The sequence below is a fragment of the Nicotiana tabacum genome, chromosome 16 (assembly GCF_000715075.1).
Source record: "Nicotiana tabacum cultivar K326 chromosome 16, ASM71507v2, whole genome shotgun sequence".
NCBI lineage: Eukaryota > Viridiplantae > Streptophyta > Magnoliopsida > Solanales > Solanaceae > Nicotiana > Nicotiana tabacum.
Genome location: NC_134095.1, coordinates 82,199,242 through 82,210,798, shown reverse-complemented (window position 1 = coordinate 82,210,798; position 11,557 = coordinate 82,199,242). Strand labels below are relative to the sequence as shown.

Sequence of the window (11,557 nt, the reverse complement as noted above, 5' to 3'; positions counted from 1 at the left end):
TCCGGCCTTTCCCCAGACTCTGCATGAACGTGGGATGCTTCGTGCACCGAGCTGCCCTTTAGTCATACATATTGAAAAAGACTAGATATTTTATTTAGCTTATAAAGAGAAACTGAACTATCAAAAGTTGAGGCTAGGACTATGCTGTATAATAATCTAAACCAGCTTTTCTAGATTGTAGGTTCTGGTAATATGTAGCAAGAAATCTGAAACACTACTCTCTTGTATCTTCTCCTGGCCTTTCAGAATCTTATATTAATCATGTGATGTAAAATGCTTTGGTGTACACTTCACAATATTTCTTGCATCTTTGGGCTATATGCTACTGTATAATTTTAGCTTTACACCATATAACTACTTATATTTCCCTTTTAATACCTATGATATTGATAGTGTCGCATCTCTTGAAAGCCTCAAAGTTGCTTCTCCATTGTCTGCAATATATCTACTGCTTGATAATGTTAAGTTTCTGTGGTTTTAACTTTAAGTAGTTAATCTATGATGAATGTGATACGAATGTTCCTGTAGAAGTAGATGTGTCACATATATTTACAGTCCTAACTTTAACAACCACTCAGGTTGTAGTTATGATTTCAAGGCGAAGAGGTTTAGGCATCTGCATCGGTCTGCAATTGGATTTTCAGAACAAGATTTTTTAACTTGCGGAGACCATTTTTCACAAATATAAAAGGAATTAAGCCGCTTTAAAAGGAGAAGAACTGGTCAGAACAGAGTCCCAGTAAGATCCTTATATCGAAAGCAACTTGGCCGTCATCCTTTTCATCACACTTTATTTGAGATATTGAAGAAACAATAGTCTTCAAAGTGAAAAATACACTTCTGAACCTCTTACTAGAACAACAAATTTTTCCAACTAAATGCAAATGATGGATCTTATTTCATGAAAGGACATTTTGAAGCAGCCAATGCCAATTCACCATTGCTTTCTCCTTTCACAAGGCCTCCAAGCAATTCTCCTCTATCAAAGAACATCTCTGCCTTAACGATCTTGTTACTCTCTTTGTCCAACTGTTTCAAAAATCATTCAATTATTTCACAAAATATTACTATTAAAAAGGAATAAATAGCATAAAGACTTAAAAATGAAGATGGTTTCTGGTAAGTACTTCAAAAGTGCCAATCCCAAAGAGCTCTACAAGTTCACCAGTAGCAGCATGCCCTTTAAATGGACCTTCCATGTGACCCCAATGCCTAAATTTGTACACTATTTCTGGTGGTCCTGAATAAACATGAAGGATTTCAATCGCGAATCCTCGTAAAAATATGGATCTGAAAACTTTCTGTGATGATTCAAATGTTTCCTCATCAGGGTTGTAGACTCGAACACTCTCTGGCAATGATGTTTGAAGGAATATGTTATAGCTACCACCGAGCTTTGCAGATTCTACCGGTGTCAACCCTTTCCTGCCTATTAAATTCTTTATATTGTTAGTGTATACAAGTTAAATTCATAATGTATTTAGGGAAATCATTGGGTTGAAAGACACAGCAATAAAGGAACAAGGAAAAGAAAATCACACCTACCCCTTCTCCTCATGGACAATATAGTGCTAAATTAAGAAATAAAGGGTTACAATTAGGTACGACTAATATTTTAACAATAAGAGAAACTGTGACAGAAGTATACCATTGATACTAATCTTGAACTTAGTTGGATCAACAGTTTTGAAGTCATTAGGATCTGCCTTGTGGACTATTTCCATTTCCCAAGTCTTCAACAGCCTCTGCACTTTCTCTTCAAGTGATCCTTCAGGCCATACCTAAGTAGTAAAGAGGTAAATCCACTTTCTATTATAATGTTAAACTTCTAAATTTGGGTACTAATGAATGATTATTTTTTTCTTTAAACGTGGTAATTCACTTTTTACTGAAAAAACTAAAATAAACAAATAACACATGAACCAATCACCCTATTAGATCTCTTGTTAAAGTCGGATGACAGTGAAAGTTCATAGTAAATCAAGTAGCTACTTGTACAATAATAAGCATAAGGAAGAACATATTTACTAGTTATATCATCTTAAATCTCGAGACATTCTTGGAATCAATCAAAAGAGTATCTAAGATGTATTGAAAAAAGAGAAGATACATGAGTTCTTTCTTGTTCAAAGAGCTTATCGACGACATCATAGGTAGGAGGACCATTTCTCCATTTGGTGTTTTTAACCTCTTCTTCACTCAAGTAATCTCTGTATTTGTCTCCCCCTCCTACTAAACTTGCCATTTTGTTTTGATACTAACTAAGAAGCCTTCAACTTCAAGGGGGATTTTATATGCTCAAAAAGCTAACCAACGACAAATCTTGGCTTCAAATTAATCAACTACAAAAACATATTCTATGGATGTATCGTGGAAATAACGTGCAGAGTTCAATATAGGATAGGGTTTAATACCTGTAAATAAAATATTATCCACTAGTACTAGATTGAGTTTTTCATCATTTATTTTTACAAATCTAAGTTTTAGTAGTTGTCTTCTTACAATTATGTTCTTCCCGCGGCCCCATACTATTGCGGTTCGCCCATCTAAGATTCTTTCTTGAAAAGGGAAAAAAAGGAAAACTAGCTGGACAATTGTGATATAAAATAGTTAATCACCCATATTACTAAAAAAAATGGTTGGATAGAGAACTTTTTAAAAATGGATCAAATATGGATAAGAACCGTATAATTCATTTAGAAAATAGATAATTAATGTGTTTAACTTTTATATTTGTTAAGCCTCAAATTGAGTGTTCTTCAAGTTTGGGATACTATGAATTTTCCCCAGAGTAATCATATTCAAGAAGCCATTGATAATATGATTACTCATATTATCCATCGGTTAACTCCTTTTTTATTCGTATTAAATATGAGTCGGATCGAATAATTTATCCGTTCTTTCAATACTCATTTTCGATACGTCTCATATCCAATCTGATCCGTCCATTTGCCACCCCTAATCCGATATATTAAAATAAAGAAATTAGACGAAGATGACCAGTTTGAATCAAGGAAGGTTCATCGAACCTAGTTGTGAATTTTCCATAATCCAAAAAAATAATAAAAAGGGGGTAGGTGATTGACTAGGAGTATCTAGCCCTGCGGTTTCCCAGACGGAAAAAGATCCAGTCCAGTAGAATTTTGTCAAGTAATCTTCAATGGACCTTCAGATTCACTCCATGTGTATCATAAACTAACTCACGACGAAGATGCATTTCATATCCTATACTTGCCACAAGAATTAAAAGTGGCAGATAAGGATTAACGGCGGCCGTTAACAATAACATTTAATCATGTTTTCTTTCTTTTAAACTATAAAAAAATGCACCAATTGAATTTTCTCAATAAAATTCATTAAAATATTGGGGATCGGCTTCCGACTTTTTGTCACGATCCAAAATCTCTCCGAAGGAATCGTGATGGCACCTAGTCTCTAAACTAGATAAGCCTAACATTTACAGAAATAACATTTATATTTACTAATTTCAAATTAAATAACTCTCAATAAATCACAATTCCCAAAACTGGTGGTACAAGTCATAAGCATTTCTAAAAGTAATTATACAAAATAAATACAACACGGTTCCAGAACGAGAAGGAATCAATGGAACGTAAATACAAACGAAAGTGACTCTGAGGCCTGCGAACGCAGCAACAGGTTACCGTGAGTCTCCACCACGACGACCCGCACAGCTACTATCGATCAATACCCGGATCTGTACACAAAAATGTACAGAAGTGTAGTATGAGCACACCACGGTGGTGCCCAGTAAGTATCAACACTAACCTCGGTGGGGTAGTGACGAGGAACAGTCAAGATACCTACTGGTCAAATGAAATGAACAGGATATGATAATAAAATATCGCGATAAAGATAACGAGATAATATTAACAGCAGAAAGAAATCAAATACAACAGTAAGAACAATAAAGGAGAACGTGGGTAGTACCAAACGATAACCAAGTAAATCAGATAACCAAGTAAAGCAACACTGACATAACAAGAACAAAGACAAGTAAAAGTGTATTCAATTAAAGAAGGAATTTCCCACTCAATCAATCACATCATGTCTAATACACAATCCCGATCATCTCAATTCTCAATTTCTCATATCATAATCTTCACTTTCGAATCTTCCGCACACATGGCACCTTGTGCCCCCATCTTTTCCATTTCGCTTTTAACAACAGAATCCACATGCTATACAATACATAATGTTCGCATAATGCACTCAATATGTCCAAGAAGTCTCATTTACCTAATATCAGTAAAATTTCAATTCCTAAACTAATTGGGAAAGCTAGCAAGAAAAGGTGAAATTTGTTTCTTTTGAAATCATTTGAGTAAAGAAAGTACCCCTTTTAATTTAAAAATACAATATTGAATGGATTATTACCTTTAACATGAGATTTAATAACTTAAAACTTAGTAGAAATTCCTTCTTAAGTAAAATACGACCACAAACGGTTTAATGGGTATAATTGAGAAACTAATTGAATTACGGCTGTAACAATTATTGAAGTTTGAAGTATTGGTGTATATATATATATATACACACACACACAAATACGGTGAGGTATTGAAAATATTGTAGGTTCTAACACAAAGGATCACATCAATAAAGGAATTTAAACAGTTTAAACACGTGGATTGATAACAACAAATAAACACAACAGCAGAAAGTGCACGACACCAACCTTCGTGCTTTTACTCTTGTTCTCGCCATAAGAGTCAATATTCACTTTTATTCTTTCTAGTTGTGGCGCGCAACCCGATCCCAATTATATAGTACTATTGCGGCGTGCAACCCGATCTCAATCATATAGTACTATTGCGGCGTGCAACCCGATCCATTTAATATTGTTGCGGCGTGCAACCCGATCCACATAATATTATTGCAGTGTGCAACCCGATCCATATAATATTGTTGTGGCGTGCAACCCGATCCATTTAATATACAATCAATACTAATCACAAAAAAATCCCGACAAGGGAATAATAAGGAAACAACCATATCTCGGCAAAGGAGTCAACAACAAGAGTAAACACATCCCGACAAGGGAACCAACGGTAAGGATTAAATATGTCACGGCAAGGGAATCAGCTATAACCAAATTTGTACCGATAATTAACTTCACAATGAAACCTCAACTAAATAACAAGACATAACAAGCACGTGATAACTACACCGGTAATCACAACAATTGGGCATGTAACCTATTTGTACGAAGTCATAGAGGAACTCACAATCAAGAAGTATCAAAACAATAAGGAAGGCGATCACTTCAACTAAGGCAATTAAGGGTCAATGCAACAGGTAGGAATTCGAGGAAAGCTAGCAACATCATATGGAGCATATAGAGACAATTAAGCAATTGTTAAACTCAATCCTAATGGAATACTCTTCATATATTGAACATAAGGACTTAAGAACCCTAGAGCATATTTCCCACAAATAAGTCCGAGCACACACTCGTCACCTCGCATGCACAGACTACAATTAGCATAGAAAACTCAATTCCTAAGTGGAAGTCCCCCACACAAGGTTAGGCAAGATATTTACCTCAAAGACGACAAACCGATACTCTAAATGCACTTCTCGGTGAATTGACCTCCAGACTTCTCAAATCTAACCAAATTAACTTCAAAGCACAAATAAAACACATAAGAAACTATTCCAGATCATAAAGTCTCAATCTTTAACAAAATCCAAAAATTGGTCCAAAAGTTGACCCCCGGGCCCGCGGCTCGAAACCCGACAAATTTTACAAAATCCAAATACCCATTCCAATATGAGTTCAACCATACAAAATTTATTAAATTTCGATACCATTTGGTCCCTCAAATCACGATTTTTCATCTTAGGAATTTTCTTCAAAAACCAACATTTTACTCAACCCAAATCACAAATTAAATGATAAAAATAAAGATAAATTCATGGAATATAATCAATTCCAGGTGAACAACACTTACCCAATTGTTTTGCTTGAAAACTCCACAAAGAATCGCCCAAAACCGAGCTCTAGAACTCCAAAAATGGTGAAAATGGCAAACCCTCGGAATAGAGTACTATTTATTCTGCCCAGGTATTAAAGCATCGCGAACGCGGAGGGAGTATCGCGTTTGTGAAGAAAAAAATGTAGGCTGCCCAGTTGTGCTTCGCAAACGCGACAGCACGCTTGCGAACGCGAAGAAGGAAAATATTATGGACCAGAGATTGCTCTTCTCGAACGCGTGAACTAGTACGCGAACGCGAAGAGTGGAACAACATAGCTACGCGAACGCATGAGCGGGGGAAACGAACACGACGAGGGATGAAGCAGAGCTTCGCGAACACGAGGCTCAAAACGCGAACGCGAAGAAGGATTTTCAGGTGGTCAGCAACAAAGCTTCGCGAACGCGGAAGGCGGTTCGCGATCGCGAAAGAGGATACCAGAAGCAGAAAACAGCAGTTCAAAAACAAGGGAAAATGACCCGGAACACACCCGAGGCCCCCGGGACCCCGTCCAAACACACAAAGAAGTCATATAACCTATCACGGACTCGCTCAAGGTCTCAAATCACATCAAACAACGCCGAAATATCGAATCGCACCAAAAATAAAACTTAAGAACTTTTAAACCTTCTAACTTCCAAAACTCATGTCAAAACCTATCAATTCAACCCGGAATGACGCCAAATTTTGCAGACAAGTCCAAAATGACATAACGGAGCTGTTGCCACTCTCGGAATTGCATTCCGACCCCAATATCACAAAAGTCAACTATGGGTCAAACTTCTTCATTTTCCAAACTTCAACTTTTCCAACTTTCGCCGAAACACCTCAAATTACCCTACGGACCTCCAAATCCGAATCCGGACGCGCGCTTAAGTCCAAAATCACCATATGAAGCTATTGAGATCACCCATGATCCATTCCGGGGCCATTTATTCAAAAGTCCAATTCTGGTCAAATTTTCACTGTTTAAACTTCCAAAACTAGGTTCCTTCTTCTAATTCAACTCCGATTCATTCGGAAACTGAATCCAACCGTGCACACAAGTAGATATACCTAATGTGAAGCTGCTCGAGACCTCAAACTACTGAATCAAGCGCAATTACTCAAAACGACCAGTCGGGTCGTCACATCCTCCTCCACTTAAACATACGTTCGTCCTCGAACGTGCCCGGAGTCATTTTAAAGACATCGAACCACTGCATGAGCTCACCATACATACACCCGGGGTGTTTCCCCATCACCCAACCTAAGCAGAATTGACAATGCAACTTAACTGAAGATCTCATCTCCTCCTTAGCCCATAACCTTAGAACAGAACCCAAACCTCAACATCTGAAACTCATCATCGGATCCGAACTCCACGTCATCACACTACATGAGCCTTGACAAGCTGAATCAAGCCAAATTCCAATCCAGAATACAATCACACGCTGCTCCACACAACTCAATTGCACGATGCAATAACATCTGACCACCATAGCCACTTAAATAACATCCTGGATGCCGGCAATATACTTCACATTGAATACAACCTTATTCCGGACCTCCACATCACTTCTCATGATAAAGAAACATGCCAGAATCGAACATTATCCATTTGCATATTACAGAATCGAACTACAACTTCTAGCTAAGTTAAGCATCAGTAAGGGTGTGCATTCGATTTTTCGATTCGATTTTGACTCTTATCGATAATTATTTATCGATTATCGATTTGTACATATGCTTATCGTTATCGTTTCAATAAGGTTTCGCTTTTTTCGATTTCGATTTATCGATTTTTGGGGCTTATCGATTCGGTTATCGATTACACCAATAAGCAAATTTGCGGGATTCTACGGAAAGTATATTGTTATAAACACGCCTAACTAATATGGACAAAAAGAAGCTAAAATAAGACGAACACCGTTTATAACATAAAAATTGTGTCAACAAGCACATGCAACGAAACTAAAGTAAGGGATCAAATGTATGCCACCAACACTCCAACGATATAAAAAAACAAAAAAAATAAAATAAAATGCATCATCACGGCTAATTCTGTTTTCCATTAATTTGAACTTCATTCCCTTGAGCTTTAAATATGATCATTCCTTAAATGTGGTATCCCTTGCTGAAAGTCCTAACCTTTAAACCTGGAAGAAATTAAGAAAAATATTAAGAACTTTGTAATACATCACATTCTTTTACAAGTATATTATTTAAAATGGAGAACTTACATAGCAGCTAACAAACTCTAGCAAACATCGTCGGTGGAAGCTTCTTTGCCAAGATTAATAAATCTAATAAGAATATATATTAACAAGTCAAGCAATTAATATATTATTTAACTATCTTAAGCAATACAATAAAATTAATTAAAATATACGTACCTTCCTCGATTAACAACGTCTTGTACTGAACCCAAAAACCTCAATTTCACTTTCTTTCTTTTCTTCTTGTTCTCGTTGATCTTCATCGATTCGGAAATATGGCTGGCTAATTCCTCATGAGCTTCAATTGGACGTAACAGAATTGTTGTTCGTTATTTCCAATTCTTCTGGAATTCCATGCTTATTATAATAGCACCGGTCTCCAGTAAGGCCGGACTCGAGTGAATTTCCATTGGCTAGCTAGCAGCATAATAGGGTTAGGGACTTAGGGTAGAGGAAAAGATATTATAGAATAAGGGTATATTTGTCTTTTTAGTATATCTTATCGATTTATCGATAAATCAATAATCGAAGAGGACAAAATCGAAATCGAAATCGCTAACTCGATAAGAAAAATTTCGAAATCGAAATCGATAAATCGATAAACGGATATCGATAAACCGATAACAAATAATCGATTCGATTTATCGATAAACCGATTTGAATGCATATCCTAAGCATCAGAGCTTTGAGGACGAAGGCTGAAGCTTTTGCCTTTTGATTGATTATGAATGAATGTCCTTTTGAAAGTTTGATTGATTACTGAACGAATGTGTTTTTTTGGTTTTACAAATTTGGTTAATATGTGTAATGATAGTATGTGTAGTCTTGGTATTGATTGAATGATTGTTCAAAAAAAAAATTTGGTTTAGCCAATAAGCTGCCCGATAACCGTCCGATAACTGTTAATTCAATACTAATCTGCCAGTTGTCTTATTGGATGGCTAGCGGATTACTCCATTTATAATCCGATAACCATTAAGCCGAATTGTTAAGTATAATTATCCGCCCAATAAGCACCCCTATAAATTATCCTTAGAAATCACTTACTCTTTTTTTTCTCTCTTATTCAAAGGGAAAGTAACATGATTATTATAAAAAAAATTAATGAAAATTCTCCTCATTATTTTTTGGGTGACAAATAACTGCAATTCTTAGTATGTTGTGAACAGCTAGAATATATAAACTTTCTCTTAAAAAGATGAACAAATATGGCAAAATAGCAAGCTAATTAGAATGCTCTTCCTAGAACAACAAATATTTCAAAGTGCAAAAGGATGGATTTTGATAGTCATTATGTTGGGAATAAGCACAACTTGCTTATTTCATGAAAGGACATTTTGAAGAAGCCAATGCCAATTCACCATTGCTTTCTCCTTTCACCAGGCCTCCAAGCAATTCTCCTCTGTCAAAGAACATCTCTGCCTTAACGATCTTGTTACTCTCTTTGTCCAACTGTTTCAAAAATTATTCAATTATTTCACAAAATATTACTATTAAAAAGGAATAAATAGCATAAAGACTTAAAAATGAAGATGGTTTCTGGTAAGTACTTCAAAAGTGCCAATCCCAAAGAGCTCTACAAGTTCACCAGTAGCAGCATGCCCTTTAAATGGACCTTCCATGTGACCCCAATGCCTAAATTTGTACACTATTTCTGGTGGTCCTGAATAAACATGTAGGATTTCAATCGCGAATCCTCGTAAAAATATGGATCTGAAAATTTTCTGTGATGATTCAAATGTTTCCTCATCAGGGTTGTAGACTCGAACACTCTCTGGCAATGACGTTTGAAGGAATGTATTATAGCCACCACCAAGTTTTGCATTTTCTTCTGGTGTCAACCCTTTCCTGCCTAAAAATAGTGTTATTGTAAATTCTCTCAAACGACCTTGAGAGGCAGCAATAAAAGAACTAGTAGAATAAATAATAAAAATAACAGCAATTATGCCTCACTCCTAAACAGGTCCTATCTTATAAAATTTTAGTTTCTCTCACACTGGAAGTTTTTAATAGTAAGAAATAAAGGTGAAAATAGCACCGGCTAGCCAGTTTTTGGACTAGTAATAAAAATAACTAACGTTTGTAAAGTCATTGAAAAATAACCACTATTTTGCTGCAATAAAGAAAGTTTCACCATAATATACTGGAGATTGGTGCACATGTGTATGAACTTCCAGCATATTATGCTGGAATATTTTCCGGATTTTGAACAATATTTTCATTCAGAATTATCTTTACATGAAAAGTGGATAAATTTCGATTACTTCTGAAACTTTGACTATTTTTCAATTATCACTTGTAAATCTAGCTATTTTCGAATTTCACCCGAAATAAAGTCTTCCAATTAGGTTACCCTGCACAATGATATTATGGAGAAACTTTGACAGAAGAGTACCATTGACACTCTTTGTGTATACTTTTGGATCAACAGTTTTGAAGTCATTAGGATCTGTCTTGTGGACCATTTCCATTTCCCAAGTCTTCAATAGCCTCTGCACTTTCTCTTCAAGTGATCCTTCAGGCCATACCTAAAAATAAAGAGGCAAATCCAGTATCTTACAGTACTAGTATAAAAATAAACTTCTAAATTAAATCCAGTTAATGATGTTATTTTCTTCAAACGTGTTAATGCACTTTTACCTAAAGAAAACCAAAATAAATAAATAAATAAATAAATAAGCATAGAACATGAAAACATACATGAGTTCTTTCTTCTTCAAAAAGCTTGTCAACAACATCATAGGTAGGAGGGCCATTTCTCCATTTTGTGTTTTTGACCTCTTCTTCACTCAAGTAATCTCTGTATTTGTTTCCTCCTCCTACTATACTTTCCATTTTGATTTGATCCTAACTAAAGAAAGCCTTCTGGGGAGGCCGGTTTTATATGATCAAAAAGCAAACCAAATACAAGCCTTGTTCAGTGGAGGATATTGTATGGGTTTTGGTTTGATAAGTATCTCCAAATGAAATTTCTCCACTAGTACAATTTTGACTTTTCAATATTTTATTTTGTCTTCTTAGAGTGAAACTCCACTGTTATGAATGTCACATATCCTTTTTTGGGGATTGAAATTTTTTCAATTAAAATGATATTATTTGAAAAGAAATTATTTTATTATTTTGTAGGAGTTGCCATTTAGAATTGAATGTTTTCCGTGTTTTAGGTTGCTTTTTATTTAATTTCTAATCAAGAAAAGTTTTGACTCTAGTTATGGTCTGCGAACACAAAAGATCGGATAACGACCTCTTTTAATTAGGGAGAGGGTGTGAGGCACTCCCTGAATCTCGTTGTTTTATCACGGTCTTTTAACTAATTTAAACGTGGCTTAACTAATTTGAATATCTAGTGATTTTATGCATTT

General features: G+C 35.6%; 2 protein-coding genes across 2 annotated transcripts; both read right to left on the bottom strand.

Moving 5' to 3' along the window:
- Positions 1-753: 753 nt before the first annotated feature.
- On the bottom strand, positions 754-2,378 carry LOC142161630 (pathogen-related protein-like). Its single transcript, XM_016655459.2, has 4 exons — positions 2,111-2,378; positions 1,649-1,781; positions 1,128-1,429; positions 754-1,029 (listed from the first exon to the last, which is right to left on the bottom strand). Exons 1-4 carry the CDS (start codon positions 2,243-2,245, stop codon positions 895-897), a joined length of 705 nt encoding a protein of 234 aa, XP_016510945.1. The 5' UTR covers positions 2,246-2,378; the 3' UTR covers positions 754-894.
- Positions 2,379-9,352: 6,974 nt separating this feature from the next.
- LOC107828189 (pathogen-related protein-like) lies at positions 9,353-11,179 on the bottom strand. Its single transcript, XM_016655461.2, has 4 exons — positions 10,896-11,179; positions 10,591-10,723; positions 9,746-10,047; positions 9,353-9,647 (listed from the first exon to the last, which is right to left on the bottom strand). Exons 1-4 carry the CDS (start codon positions 11,028-11,030, stop codon positions 9,513-9,515), a joined length of 705 nt encoding a protein of 234 aa, XP_016510947.1. The 5' UTR covers positions 11,031-11,179; the 3' UTR covers positions 9,353-9,512.
- Between the last annotated feature and the right edge of the window lie 378 nt (positions 11,180-11,557).

Excerpts from the sequence above, each read along its gene's own strand:
- LOC142161630 (XM_016655459.2), bottom strand. The coding sequence starts at position 2,245 with ATGGCAAGTTTAGTAGGAGGGGGAGACAAATACAGAGATTACTTGAGT. Across the intron at positions 1,782-2,110 it reads TTGAACAAGAAAGAACTCAT|GTATGGCCTGAAGGATCACT; the intron begins GTATCTTCTCTT and ends TTTACTACTTAG. Across the intron at positions 1,430-1,648 it reads GTTCAAGATTAGTATCAATG|GCAGGAAAGGGTTGACACCG; the intron begins GTATACTTCTGT and ends AGAATTTAATAG.
- LOC107828189 (XM_016655461.2), bottom strand. The coding sequence starts at position 11,030 with ATGGAAAGTATAGTAGGAGGAGGAAACAAATACAGAGATTACTTGAGT. Across the intron at positions 10,048-10,590 it reads ATACACAAAGAGTGTCAATG|GCAGGAAAGGGTTGACACCA; the intron begins GTACTCTTCTGT and ends CACTATTTTTAG. Across the intron at positions 9,648-9,745 it reads TTGGGATTGGCACTTTTGAA|TTGGACAAAGAGAGTAACAA; the intron begins GTACTTACCAGA and ends TTTTTGAAACAG.